This window comes from Mizuhopecten yessoensis, unplaced genomic scaffold (assembly GCF_002113885.1).
Source record: "Mizuhopecten yessoensis strain PY_sf001 unplaced genomic scaffold, ASM211388v2 scaffold213, whole genome shotgun sequence".
NCBI classification, from domain to species: Eukaryota; Metazoa; Mollusca; class Bivalvia; order Pectinida; family Pectinidae; genus Mizuhopecten; species Mizuhopecten yessoensis.
Window position 1 is genome coordinate 1295834 of NW_018403434.1, and position 15618 is coordinate 1311451.

The 15618-nt window shown below is 35.5% G+C and overlaps 1 protein-coding gene across 1 annotated transcript in view; it reads right to left on the reverse strand.

Annotated features, from left to right (window-relative positions):
• Positions 1-493: 493 nt before the first annotated feature.
• LOC110466918 (mitochondrial intermediate peptidase-like) overlaps positions 494-15618 on the reverse strand; it is a 31437-nt gene continuing 16312 nt past the window's right edge. Inside the window, exons 8-20 of the mRNA XM_021523757.1 lie at positions 15290-15446; positions 13559-13607; positions 13312-13372; positions 9488-9540; positions 8692-8845; positions 7537-7614; positions 6857-7061; positions 6546-6616; positions 6230-6328; positions 5342-5482; positions 3235-3356; positions 2512-2585; positions 494-1329 (exon numbers count right to left, since the gene is read on the reverse strand). Of these exons, the coding sequence (XP_021379432.1) occupies positions 1253-1329; positions 2512-2585; positions 3235-3356; positions 5342-5482; positions 6230-6328; positions 6546-6616; positions 6857-7061; positions 7537-7614; positions 8692-8845; positions 9488-9540; positions 13312-13372; positions 13559-13607; positions 15290-15446 (1341 nt within the window). The 3' untranslated portion in view covers positions 494-1252. The remainder of the gene's footprint in view (positions 1330-2511; positions 2586-3234; positions 3357-5341; positions 5483-6229; positions 6329-6545; positions 6617-6856; positions 7062-7536; positions 7615-8691; positions 8846-9487; positions 9541-13311; positions 13373-13558; positions 13608-15289; positions 15447-15618) is intronic.

The window sequence follows — 15618 nt, forward strand, 5'->3', positions numbered from 1 at the left end:
CTTCCTATCAAGAGTTTGACAGTGATTCCGACTCTGCTCAACTACCAGGATCTTCCTCCCCCAGGTAGGTCTCATCATGGTGGTAAACGTATGCAGGTCTCATCATGGTGGTAAACGTATGCAGTTTTCATCATGGTGGTAAATGTATAAAGGTCGCATCATGGTGGTAAATGTATGCAGGTCTCATCATGGTGGTAAACATCTGTAGGTCTCATCATGGTGGTAAACGTATGCAGGTCTCATCATGGTGGTAAATGTATGTAGGTCTCATCATGGTGGTTAATGTATGTAGGTCTCATCATGGTGGTAAATGTATGCAGGTCTGATCATCATGGTGGTAAACGTATGCAGGTCTGATCATCATGGTGGTAAATGTATGTAGGTCTCATCATGGTGGTAAATGTATGTAGGCAGTCTTTGAATGATGGCTATCAGAAGTGTGAACATTTTCCTGTTTTACATAAATGCAAGATAATTGATTTTTTTAGGCAAAATGGATATGTAACATATCTATTTATTTATTTCAATCAGCACAAAATCATGATTCATTGAAACAGGTAAAATTCATCTGACAGCATGGGAAAAGCAAATGTTCTCAAAACAATTTAAACAACAAATAATTAACAAGTTTTAAAACATAAAAGAAATGTACAGTTATTACTGACATTTTTTGTTAATGTCCAATCACAAGTTTAATGATTATTAGTATCACAACATTATATAGCACATGTGTAAAATACTTGTTTATACAGGGCTTCAAACTGTATCAAACATTACATTGGATAAAATTACTGTTTTGGCATCTTTCACAAGTTCTGTGATTGACTACACTCTTATTACAGATTAGGTGAAAATGCTCACAAAATCTAAGGACTAAGAGTGAGATGTTTACAAGGTCAAGGTCACGAGTGAGAAGTTCCACATTGTCAAGGTCAGGATATCATAGTGAGGAATTCCATCATTTTGCTGCCTTGAAAATAAGAAGTGTGTTGTACTGTACTGTAATACAATCGTTGTCCAAATATCACTTGACAATTGTTTTAGCGGAACACAGATCCTTATAGAAGTATCTCATGTTTCATCTCCCAAATACCACATCAGAATAAAAAGTCAATGTTTTGGAGGTCTGGTGGTTCACAGCTTTAACTGTCCAGCTACTGTTATTTTGTACAAAGATGAAAACAGATTTTTGAGATGACCTAACTTTCGTGTTTCCACTATAACATTATGCAGGCCATGTGATCTATTTTCATCAGCTACTGTCCAAGTCCTGGATAAGGGACTCAACTAGTTGGTTCATTGTCAACTCCTGTGTTTCCTGAAGCATGGCTGTAAAAAAATATTCCTGTGATTATTTCCTGATTCAGCTAATCAGTCTACAGTGATTACAACAGCATATGAATTATAATTTGTTGGTATAAATAAACTTAATTTCATGTACCTGGTATACACATTAACCGTTTACATAAAAACACGAAATTGAATGTACTAACATTTGAATTATAAGTAAGGGTTTTGCTAGTATTTATTTAAGTTTCTGGATTAACTAAGGCTAACTAGTTAACATATTGGACATGCATGTCCTTTTGATCTAATTCTAAAACTGTAACAGAATTTGTATACCATGATACAGTAAGATTGTCATGCCAAACTATTATAAACATACGTCCTGATATCTAAGGATACATATTCAAATGTGAAAAGAAGTTTACATAAGACAATTTCAGTGTACCTGAGTGTAAGACAATTTCAATGTACCTGAGTGTAAGATAATTTCACTGTACCTGAGTGTAAGATAGTTTCATTGTACCTAAGTGTAAGATAATTTCAGTGTACCTGAGTGTACGACAATTTCAGTATACCTGAGTGTAAGATAATTTCATTGTACCCGAGTGTAAGATAATTTCAATGTACCTGAGTGTAAGACAATTTCAGTGTACCTGAGTGTAAGAGAATTTTAGTGTACTTGAGTGTAAGATAATTTCAGTGTACCTGAGTGTTAGATAGTTTCATTGTACCCAAGTGTAAGATAATTTCATTGTACCTGAGCGTAAGATAGTTTCAGTGTACCTGAGTGTAAGATAGTTTCAGTGTACCTGAATGTAAGATAATTACAGAGTACCTGAGTGTAAGATAATTTCATTGTTCCCGAGTGTTAGATAATTTCAGTGTACCTGAGTGTAAGACAGTTTCAGTCAGTGTACCTGAGTGTAAGATAATTTCAGTGTACCTGAGTGTAAGATGGTTTCAGTGTACCTGAGTGTAAGATAATTCAGTGTACCTGAGTGTAAGATAATTTCATTGTTCCAGAGTGTTAGATAATTTCAGTGTACCTGAGTGTAAGACAGTTTCAGTCAGTGTACCTGAGTGTAAGATAATTTCAGTGTACCTGAGTGTAAGATAGTTTCAGTCAGTGTACCTGGATTTCTATGCCACTGACATTATTTTCTATCCAAAATTTGAAGTCTGAATTCCATTCAGGAGATATATAAAAGATGAAATATTACGTACACTGGACTAATAGTCCTGGGGCTATCTCCCCGCCATGAGACAGCATCTTTTCCCTGAACCGCTCACCCATCTGCCTGTAACATCAAAATTACATAGCATTAAAGATACATGTCAGCCTCATGTACACCTCTATCCAGTCCTACACTCACAAACCAATAGATTACAGGACTGACAATCGGGACTTCGGTAAATTAATGATGACTGATTTATAACATACCGGTACACAATAATGTACACAATGATTTATTTGTGTAATTCTGAGTTCTGACATGATAATAAAAGATTTTCAAGGGAAATAACTCTACCACAAGCCATGGAATGTGATATGTGATATTCTAGCAGAAATCATTAACAAGACTCACATTATGTTACAAAAAAGTCTCTTATTAATAATAATAAAAAAAAATTTTTTTATTGATCATGGCATAATAATAGGAGAGATGACAGGCTGAGGCCATTCCAATCTAAAGATTGTGAGTTGAAACTTTCTTTTCATTTCATATGATAAAAGCCTAAAATTACACAAAGGGTCATGTTTACTTAACTTTAACATATAAAATGTCTTACAATAATTATATCTGAATGGATATCAGAAGGTAGTTTGCGTTTTGTATATATAATATGTACTATTAATAAGCATATCATTATCTGAATCGAATGTAATTAAAATTGTTGTCCAATTTATAATTTACTTGTGTAAAGAGTTGGTTTATTCTGTCTTACCTGTTAAAGGGGTCGTCTTTAAAGCATTTATGCCAGATACGTGCGGCCACACCCCGTGACATGAGGTAGGAGTAATACTTAGCGCCATATCCCACAAGGTGACCAAACCTCAGCTGCCATGCCTAATAATGTATAAAAAGTGTGTACAAATGTGTATGGAAAAGCAAAAATCACTTAAACTATATTCTCACATTTTTTATACTTTCTACTTAGCAGAACCAGTCCCATTAATTGCACTTTAAAGGTCACAAGGATTGTGATATTTGCAAAATAAATTGGTAGACCTTTGATAATTCAAAATAAGCATAAAATCAGTGTTGGGGTGCCATACAATCAGGGTTATGGAGTCATACTGAAATATCCATATAATCAAATACGTTATGAGTTTGGTTCAGGAATAAATGGCACAGGTGAAGGTATAAAAAGCTATAAGATCTTTGATATCAATAGCAAAGAGTATACATTTCATACACAGTATCGGACGTTAGAGGTTTTTCACAGTGGTACCGGTGAGCTTTAACAAGGGACCCTGCAAAAGTGTGAACAAAATGTCATATGGTCCTTCTGTTAACTGTCTCTAAATATAAACTGTTAGATTGCCCGTACACAATTAAAGTATGCATTGTAAATGTGATTTACAGTATATATTGTTGCTGCGTCAATGACGTAGGGAATGCTGTAGTATGTTTCTGTCCCTCAGACATCACCACACTGGTGTCATGTAGTACTTATTGTAGTATGTTTCTGTCCCTCAGACATCACCACACCGGTGTCGTGTAATACTTTCTGTAGTATGTTTCTGTCACTCAGACATCACCACACCTGTATCATGTAGTACTTACTGAAGTATGTTTCTGTCACTCAGACATCACCACACCGGTGTCATGTAGTACTTACTGTAGTATGTTTCTGTCACTCAGACATCACCACACCTGTGTCATGTAGTACTTACTGTAGTATGTTTCTGTCACTCAGACATCACCACACCGGTGTCATGTAGTACTTACTGTAGTATGTTTCTGTCACTCAGACATCACCACACCGGTGTCATGTAGTACTTACTGTAGTATGTTTCTGTCACTCAGACATCACCACACCGGTGTCATGTAGTACTTACTGTAGTATGTTTCTGTCACTCAGACATCACCACACCGGTGTCATGTAGTACTTACTGTAGTATGTTTCTGTCACTCAGACATCACCACACCGGTGTCATGTAGTACTTACTGTAGTATGTTTCTGTCACTCAGACATCACCACACCGGTGTCATGTAGTACTTACTGTAGTATGTTTCTGTCACTCAGACATCACCACACCGGTGTCATGTAGTACTTACTGTAGTATGTTTCTGTCACTCAGACATCACCACACCGGTGTCATGTAGTACTTACTGTAGTATGTTTCTGTCACTCAGACATCACCACACCGGTGTCATGTAGTACTTACTGTAGTATGTTTCTGTCACTCAGACATCACCACACCGGTGTCATGTAGTACTTACTGTAGTATGTTTCTGTCACTCAGACATCACCACACCGGTGTCATGTAGTACTTACTGTAGTATGTTTCTGTCACTCAGACATCACCACACCGGTGTCATGTAGTACTTACTGTAGTATGTTTCTGTCACTCAGACATCACCACACCGGTGTCATGTAGTACTTACTGTAGTATGTTTCTGTCACTCAGACATCACCACACCGGTGTCATGTAGTACTTACTGTAGTATGTTTCTGTCACTCAGACATCACCACACCGGTGTCATGTAGTACTTACTGTAGTATGTTTCTGTCACTCAGACATCACCACACCGGTGTCATGTAGTACTTACTGTAGTATGTTTCTGTCACTCAGACATCACCACACCGGTGTCATGTAGTACTTACTGTAGTATGTTTCTGTCACTCAGACATCACCACACCGGTGTCATGTAGTACTTACTGTAGTATGTTTCTGTCACTCAGACATCACCACACCGGTGTCATGTAGTACTTACTGTAGTATGTTTCTGTCACTCAGACATCACCACACCGGTGTCATGTAGTACTTACTGTAGTATGTTTCTGTCACTCAGACATCACCACACCGGTGTCATGTAGTACTTACTGCATTATCGACGTATGGAATGCTGTAGTATTTTTTATGTAGATCGGCCATCACCTGTGTCGTACTCTTGTTTTTCTCAAACGGGAAGCGACTGTGGAACACCTGGTCAGTGATGGAGGATAACACCTGGACCTGCATGTCCTGTAAGTAAAGCTTGTTTGCTGTTTTTTGCGGGACCAAGGTCGAGTTTGCTGTGGTTAACAATTCTGTCAGATTACAAACATCAATTGAAAACCATAAAAAATTTCCATCATAATTTGAGTTTAACATCACCCCATATAATCTGTCTCTGCTTATGCTAACAGTAAGATGGAAAGGCCTGAACACTTTTCCATCAGAAAACATTCATGTGCAACAGTTCTTGCTGTTTTTGGTTTATAAAAACTTTTCTGGTAGGAAGGTTTATCTTATCACTGTACAACAGAAATTTAAATATTTCCTGCTTAAATAATTTACCTATAAAGTAACATTTATATCACATAACTTGGTTAAAGAATTATTTTTTCTTATTTTAAATTCAGATTACTTAAATTTTACTTATTTCAAATCCAGGAGAAAGGATATTTTCTTAATTTCAAAAATGAAATAATGAAACATATGTTAAAAGGGAATCGTGTTGCATACCATCATAGATATAAAAAAGATGCATTTTGTTAGGAATTGAATTAAAATAATACCATGACACCTTTTTTGGAAGCGCTAGCAAAATAAACAGTTTACTACTAATTTTTATTTGCCTGAACTATTAAATTATCCTGCCTGTGGCATTTGGTTCCTGCAGACTCTAAATATGTATCTGTATTGAGGTCTGTGTATGTACCGTGGGTAAATATGTGAAAACCAGTTGAGCTGATCCACAAAAACCATTTTTTAGCTGAAGGAACTTACTGATGCTGCATATAACCTCTTGGCCTCACAGAGTTTCTGTATCTGCTCCATAGGAAGTGGCTCACCTGTCTTGTGGTGGAATGCAAACGTCGACAGCACCTATAGAGGAGAAATTGGTACTTAGAATGAATTTTAGCATGTTGAATTGTTGTTTTAGGGTAAAGCCAACTTACTGTTAGGTAGAAAACTCACCTGCTGGAAGGAAAACACCTTTTTAAAGTATCAGTTAATCTTTACTATTGGTTAGGAACCCTTCTTTTAGGTTCTTTGTATGTACAATATACCCATAGGCTAACAGTACATGAGGTATACATACCCTTGGATCAGACACAAAATATTCCATCAGTATAGATGGCACCTCAGCAAAGTCTGTTGGACACCTTGTACCTGAAACCAAACAAGTTAACTTATGACTATATCTTGAATGAAGAGTCAGGCCTATGTTAATCTGGAGGTGGAGCTGGAATTGAAAGATAACTCAGACCTAAACTATTGAGAGGGTTGAAGGATTTAAGCTAACACTATTGTGGACATAAACAAACTCAGGCCTATGCTATTGTAGAGGTGCATTCTCATTAAAATGCCAAAGTAAGTTTTAGGCATTGTTAGAAACATCTTGCTATGTACCTGTGACATGTTGGTATTTTGTCCGCCCCAACATGGAGTGCATGGCATGTCCGAACTCGTGAAACAAGTTCTCCATCATACCATGGGTAAGTAGGGAGGGGACATTACTCCGGGAGGCTGAGAAGTTAAGCTGTAACACCACAATGGGAAGCTGGTACTGGCCGTCCTGCTTCTGTCGACCTCCTTGGATGGTGTAATGACAGTCCTGTTGGAGCAAACACATTCTCTGTAATCGCAACCTTTAACTTTATTGTAATTTCAGCTAAGCCCAATTTTGATAAACGTCTCTTTCACCACATAGCTTAACAAAGAGAATTTTACAAGCATTATGCAATCAAGATAATGTACTCTTAATTAAATGAAAACAACAGAAAATTTAACTGCAATAAATATTTTAATGATAAGTATTAGAAAATTTACAGATTTTTATTAGAATTACATATTTTTAATTACTGTTTATATTTAGTAAATGCATACCATAATACTTGGAGATGTCACACCTACATATACAGTGTATCGAGGCTACTACACTGTTGATGTAGCTGTGAAACCTCCATGCATTGTATAAGAAACTGTTACTATTGTCTAAAATAAAAAGTCATATTACCCCCTCTGACAAGGAGCAGCTGTACACACACATGCAGTAGGTGTCAAACAAGGGTATGTTCTGAACACTTTACCTGTGGAGGTTTGTCAGGTCTCTCAAAGAAGTCACAGTAGATATAGCCCAGCACACCCTCCGACTCGTGTACCACAGCCTGTCGTAGAAATCAGACTAGTAGTGTACACATGTAATCTGTCAGGTCTACACTGATAATCCAGCAAACACAGTTCTTATCAAATGAGAACTTTCCAAAGGTGCAGTGTTTTCACTTTTGTATAAGTGAGAAAATCCAATCCAAATGTATATAGCCATATTGTCTTTTATTTCTTTATCTAGTTAGCTAGAAAACAATCAAATGTTTTATAAATACTATAGCATAAGTTACGAGAAATTTTAGGCAAAAATATATATATACAACAGAATTATTAGTGTTGATATATAGAGTTATACAAAACTTGTTTCTATTTATCTTTTTTATTCTCTTCAAAACAACATGAACAGTTTAATGTTTTGCCTCAAGTCTTGCTACTTTTTATGTAATGTACTGTTTATGTTTACTCATTGTAATTAGCAAAGAGGGTCCTTAACAATGTCTCCTATAATCCGTACTAATTGGAAAGGTATCATATATATACTACTAGCCTGAATCTTAACAATGGGATAAACTTGTTAATGCAAGCCAAAGGTCTTATTTTCATTTAGGTTCTTCAATACCAAAAGATCTTATTTCAAGATGCAACATTCATCTGTATAAGATATAAACAAGGATCTAGGAGATCTTATCACTTGTACCTAGAAAATGGTATATCTTTGGTACCTGATTCTGTACACACAAGCACATATTCTAAACTAGAACAATGACATGTCATCAAGGGCACATCCATGGGCTTGACCATACACATGTGGTCTATATTTAGTAACAGTGGCCTTGAACTTGACCTTATTGCATATCTACATATCACAGTGTATCATCATTTAAAAAATATTAGTCTTTTGCATTCTGAAACCATATCTTGAAATGAAACTGTGGAAGGACAGACATGATCACTATAGGACAATATAGGACACTTTAGGACACTATAGGACAATATAGGACACTATAGGACACTATAGGACACTTGCATCTCCAATGCAGGGGCTGTAAATTATAACTCTCATCTGTAAGATTTGATCAACAAGGAGTGGGCTTATCACTGGGCATGGCTTGTAACATGTATATACAGATATTTACCAGTTTGTGGATGTCCTTGGCCCAGGCCTCACCATTTTCAAGCTTCACATTCTGTAGAGTGACGTTGAACAGACATTTGTATAGGTTGCTGAGCCCCTCCATACAACCTCCGATGGAGAAATATGGCATCACCTCATAGCTCTTTAGGTTGGAGCTGTAAACAAGTAAGACTGAGGATATATTTACTGGATTGAGAGAGGAAACACTAAACTTTCACAACTTCAATTCGATTTGTTTATTCTATAAGCCTTACAGATTATAAGATACAAGACATATAACATAATACATGTGTTTACTAATTAACTGATACACTTGTATTCACATCTTGATGTAATATTTATACAGTATTTGTTTAATTTTTGAATGAAATAATGTTTAACTTGTGTGTTCTAAACTAAAATATTTTCAGCATTATCTTAAAGTGTTCTATAAACCATTTGCATAATAATTTGAATATATTTTTTTCTGTAAAATATTATCATCTTTCTATAGCAATTGATATCAATGACTCACATGTAAAGAACTAAATTTAACAAAAGTTGTTATCTTGAGAACATTCTCAATTCTCAAAAACAGACTAAGTGCAAAAGCATGCTATTCAAATTGTCCGCATTCCTGTTCAGACTTATAGCACTTTCCATTCTGTCTAGATCATTAACACCATAATAAGGAACACTCTGTTGACAGGCTTTCTTAAGCTTACTAACAGCATGTTAAAGAATATATCAATGTCTGATATATTTACTCAGGTACTGAAAATCTTCGCGAGTCATTATGTTTTAAAATGATCACTTACACAAGTTGTCTCCCCTTGGCACTATAGTATGGCGGGTCCCATGCCAGAATACTCTATAAATAGAACACACTCAATAGAAAGTTATGGCAGTAGTCATGAATGTAACAACCATTTTATTTAAATATCAAAATAACAACACAATGAAACCTGAATTTTTAAATCAACTTGACTTTAATGTCATCCCATAATATACAGTGAAATCTGACTTTACTGACACCTTTCTATCACAACATCCCATAATATACAGTGAAATCTGACTTTACTGAAACCTTTCTATCACAACATCCCATAATATACAGTGAAATCTGACTTTACTGATACCTTTCTATCACAACATCTCATAATATACAGTGAAATCTGACTTTACTGACACCTTTCTATCACAACATCCCATAATATACACTGAATTATGACTTTACTGATACCTTTCTATCACAACATCCCATAATATACACTGAATTATGACTTTACTGACACCTTTCTATCACAACATCCCATAATATACACTGAATTATGACTTTACTGATACCTTTCTATCACAACATCCCATAATATACACTGAATTATGACTTTACTGACACCTTTCTATCACAACATCCCATAATATACACTGAATTATGACTTTACTGACACCTTTCTATCACAACATCCCATAATATACACTGAATTATGACTTTACTGACACCTTTCTATCACAACATCCCATAATATACACTGAATTATGACTTTACTGACACCTTTCTATCACAACATCCCATAATATACACTGAATTATGACTTTACTGACACCTTTCTATCACAACATCCCATAATATACACTGAATTATGACTTTACTGATACCTTTCTATCACAACATCCCATAATATACACTGAATTATGACTTTACTGATACCTTTCTATCACAACATCCCATAATATACACTGAATTATGACTTTACTGATACCTTTCTATCACAACATCCCATAATATACACTGAATTATGACTTTACTGATACCTTTCTATCACAACATCCCATAATATACACTGAATTATGACTTTACTGATACCTTTCTATCACAACATCCCATAATATACACTGAATTATGACTTTACTGATACCTTTCTATCACAACATCCCATAATATACACTGAATTATGACTTTACTGATACCTTTCTATCACAACATCCCATAATATACACTGAATTATGACTTTACTGATACCTTTCTATCACAACATCCCATAATATACACTGAATTATGACTTTACTGACACCTTTCTATCACAACATCCCATAATATACACTGAATTATGACTTTACTGACACCTTTCTATCACAACATCCCATAATATACACTGAATTATGACTTTACTGACACCTTTCTATCACAACATCCCATAATATACACTGAATTATGACTTTACTGACACCTTTCTATCACAACATCCCATAATATACACTGAATTATGACTTTACTGACACCTTTCTATCACAACATCCCATAATATACACTGAATTATGACTTTACTGACACCTTTCTATCACAACATCCCATAATATACACTGAATTATGACTTTACTGACACCTTTCTATCACAACATCCCATAATATACACTGAATTATGACTTTACTGACACCTTTCTATCACAACATCCCATAATATACACTGAATTATGACTTTACTGACACCTTTCTATCACAACATCCCATAATATACACTGAATTATGACTTTACTGACACCTTTCTATCACAACATCCCATAATATACACTGAATTATGACTTTACTGACACCTTTCTATCACAACATCCCATAATATACACTGAATTATGACTTTACTGACACCTTTCTATCACAACATCCCATAATATACACTGAATTATGACTTTACTGACACCTTTCTATCACAACATCCCATAATATACACTGAATTATGACTTTACTGACACCTTTCTATCACAACATCCCATAATATACACTGAATTATGACTTTACTGACACCTTTCTATCACAACATCCCATAATATACACTGAATTATGACTTTACTGACACCTTTCTATCACAACATCCCATAATATACACTGAATTATGACTTTACTGACACCTTTCTATCACAACATCCCATAATATACACTGAATTATGACTTTACTGACACCTTTCTATCACAACATCCCATAATATACACTGAATTATGACTTTACTGACACCTTTCTATCACAACATCCCATAATATACACTGAATTATGACTTTACTGACACCTTTCTATCACAACATCCCATAATATACACTGAATTATGACTTTACTGACACCTTTCTATCACAACATCCCATAATATACACTGAATTATGACTTTACTGACACCTTTCTATCACAACATCCCATAATATACACTGAATTATGACTTTACTGACACCTTTCTATTACAACATCCCATAATATACAGTGAAATCTGACTTGACTGACAACTGACTATCACAACATCCTGTAGAAATAATGAAACCTGACTGTACCGACACCTGACTTTCACGACATCCCATTATATACAGTGAAACCTGACTTTACTGTCACCTTTCTATCACAACATCCCATAATATACACTGAATTATGACTTTACTGATACCTTTCTATCACAACATCTCATAATATACACTGAATTATGACTTTACTGTCACCTTTCTATCACAATATCCCATAATATACAGTGAAACCTGACTTTACTGATACCTTTCTATCACAACATCCCATAATATACACTGAATTATGACTTTACTGACACCTTTCTATCACAACATCCCATAATATACAGTGAAATCTGACTTTACTGACACCTTTCTATCACAACATCCCATAATATACACTGAAATCTGACTTTACTGATACCTTTCTATCACAACATCCCATAATATACCCTGAATTGTGACTTTACTGATACCTTTCTATCACAACATCCCATAATATACACTGAATTATGACTTTACTGACACCTTTCTATCACAACATCCCATAATATACACTGAATTATGACTTTACTGACACCTTTCTATCACAACATCCCATAATATACACTGAATTATGACTTTACTGACACATTTCTATTACAACATCCCATAATATACGGTGAAATCTGACTTTAATGACACCTTTCTATCACAACATCCCATAATTTACACTGAATTATGACTTTACTGACACATTTCTATTATAACATCCCATAATATACGGTGAAATCTGACTTTAATGACCCCTTTCTATCACAACATCCCATAATATGCAGTGAAATCTGACTTTACTGACACCTTTCTATCACACCATCCCATAATATACACTGAATTATGACTTTACTGACGCCTTTCTATCACAACATCCCATAATATACACTGAGTTATCACTTTACTGACCCCTTTCTATCACAACATCCCATAATATGCAGTGAAATCTGACTTTACTGACACCTTTCTATCACAACATCCCATAATATACACTGAATTATCACTTTACTGACCCCTTTCTACCACAACATCCCATAATATACAGTGAAATCTGACTTGACTGACAACTGACTATCACAACATCCTGTAAAAACAATGAAACCTGACTGTACCGACACCTGACTTTCACGACATCCCATAATAAACAGTGAAACCTGACTTTACTGTCACCTGACTTTAATGACATGCTGTTCTATCTGACATGATCCAACCAAATTAGTTAATCAACAATAATTTCTATGAAGATATGATGAGTTGATCTTATCACTGAAATGAAAGTCATTTTTGTCAACGTCTAATTAAAGAGAGTATTTTGAAGGAATATAGCATGGATGTGATTATTCTCACGTTTTCTATTCCTCCTTCAGCTAGTTTCAGACGACGCATGTCCGCATAATCAGCATCAGCTCTGTAAGTACAGGAAGAAACATTTTAAACAAAGATGTTACGGTAGTGTGTCATTTCAATATTAAAATGAGAAAACATAGACTGGACTGGTAGGATAAGTCAAAATCTGACAACTGGCTGGCACATTAAATAGGAAACTGGACACCCCTGCTGTGTAATTAAGTCTTCAGAATAAATAAACTCTCACCTTGGTCTAATGCTGTCTGCCAAGTTTTCAAGGAAATCCATGACATTTTCTGTGGAATAACACATGACAAGAATGTACAAAAATGACATATAGCAAAATATATATTTCAACAATTTTCTTAATTTTATTTGATCATAAGTCATAAGGAAAGTCACTGATTTGTACTGAAATTTAACATTTCTTCACCTGTCATACAATACATACGCATGTGAATAATGAGGTAACAACAAGAGGCCAAGAGGGCCTGTATCGTTCACCTGAATATTTAAGCAGTCATAACAAAATATTCTCCATCTGTTGAAACTACCAGCCGAATATTATTATACAAGAGGCCCATAGGGCCTGTATCACTCACCTGGATATCTAAACAATCATGGCAAAATATTCTCCAAATGAGATCAAAGGGAATATGCCAGACCCCAAGGACAATCCTTGTAGCATATCTCTATTAGATTTGTCATGCCCAGCAATTTTATGTATGGTTATGGGGTGGGGATCTCAACTGTTTCCAAGCTGTGACTCAGAAACTAGGTCCCTAGGGTTGTGGCCAGACCCCAGGATCAATTATAATATCATGACTGCATTTGTCTCCTTTTGCCCAGCATTTGTATATATATTTTTAGGGTGGGAATTTTAACCATTTCAAAGTTATGACCCAGGGGTTAAGTCTCAAAACCCCAAAACTATATATACACAAGTTTAAAGAAATTGTTGACGGACGGACGACGGACGGACAGACGACAGACGCGACAGTATGACATTCTATGCTGTTTGGTTCCTTTACACAAGTTGTTTCCCTGTGACCTTGACAGTAGGTCAGTCATTTTCCTTCTCAAACTTTGTTGGCTCCACCCCAAAAGCTTCCAGTCAAATATTAAGATTCTATAACTTTCAGTCCTTAGGAAGAAGTTGTTTAAAGTGTTTGACATATTTGACACCTGTTACCATATAAGGAGATCCCGGTTATTTTCATTTGCAAACTTTGTCAGGCGCCATCCCTGGAAGCTACTAGCCAAATATTATAAATCTATGCTCTTAGATAATTCAGAAAAAGTCGTTTAAAGTGTTTGACATATTTGACCCCTGTAACCTTGAAAGTAGGTCAAGGTCATTTTCTTTTTAAAACTTTGTCAGGCTCTATCCCATGAAGTCACCAGCCAAATATGAAGATTCAATACTTTTCAGTTCTTCAGTAGAAGTTGTTTGAAGTGTTTGACACGTTTGACCCATGATACCTTTAAAGTAGGTAAAGGTCATTTTCATTCTCAAACTTTGTCTGGCTCTATCCAAGGAAGTGTTCAGCCAAATATCATGACTCTAGGCCTGTCTGTTCTTCAGAAGAAGTTGTTTAAAGGAAAAGTTGAAGGACGACGATAGATGACGGATGCTGCACCATGACATAAGCTCACTTGCACTCCGGCAGATGAGCTAACAAACCAGTTGCATAAGCTAACATTGACAATAAACTGAAGTATGTTTGTCGTCTCGATGATGGGATCTCAGAAACAGGATCATCATGTTTCAGTGTCCGACACTCTAAACAGGATTGATAATCAAACGTTTGTTATCTTGTTGGATTTTATATTTATAAAGAAAGAAAACAAGAGCTTAAACATTGTTTATCTTTAACAAAACCTTTTTAATTGAGTGAGGCTCGTTTATAAAATTCAACTGGTCAAAACGAATGGAGAGCTGCTTTCTGTACTTCCAGTAGTAGGTTATGTTTTTTACCTGGAGTTTCTGCCATTGTGCCCTTGATTGTCCTGTGGGCAAATGTCTCAAAGCCCACGACCTGCGCCAGTTTGTGTCGACTATGGAGTAGACTCATTAAAAGATGTTCCTGGTGTTTGTCAGGATAAAGGTAGATCTTATACGCAGCTTCCCTCATCTTACAGGAAAAGAAAATTAGAATTATTCAATTTTTCAAAAATTTAAGTTTTGAATCAGATAATTAAGGATTGGACTAGATTATAGATTGGTCTATTGATGTATAGAAACGTGGTTTCAGATGATTGTTTAAGTGTTATAGATGACTTCTCTTTTGGGAACAAGCAATTTTT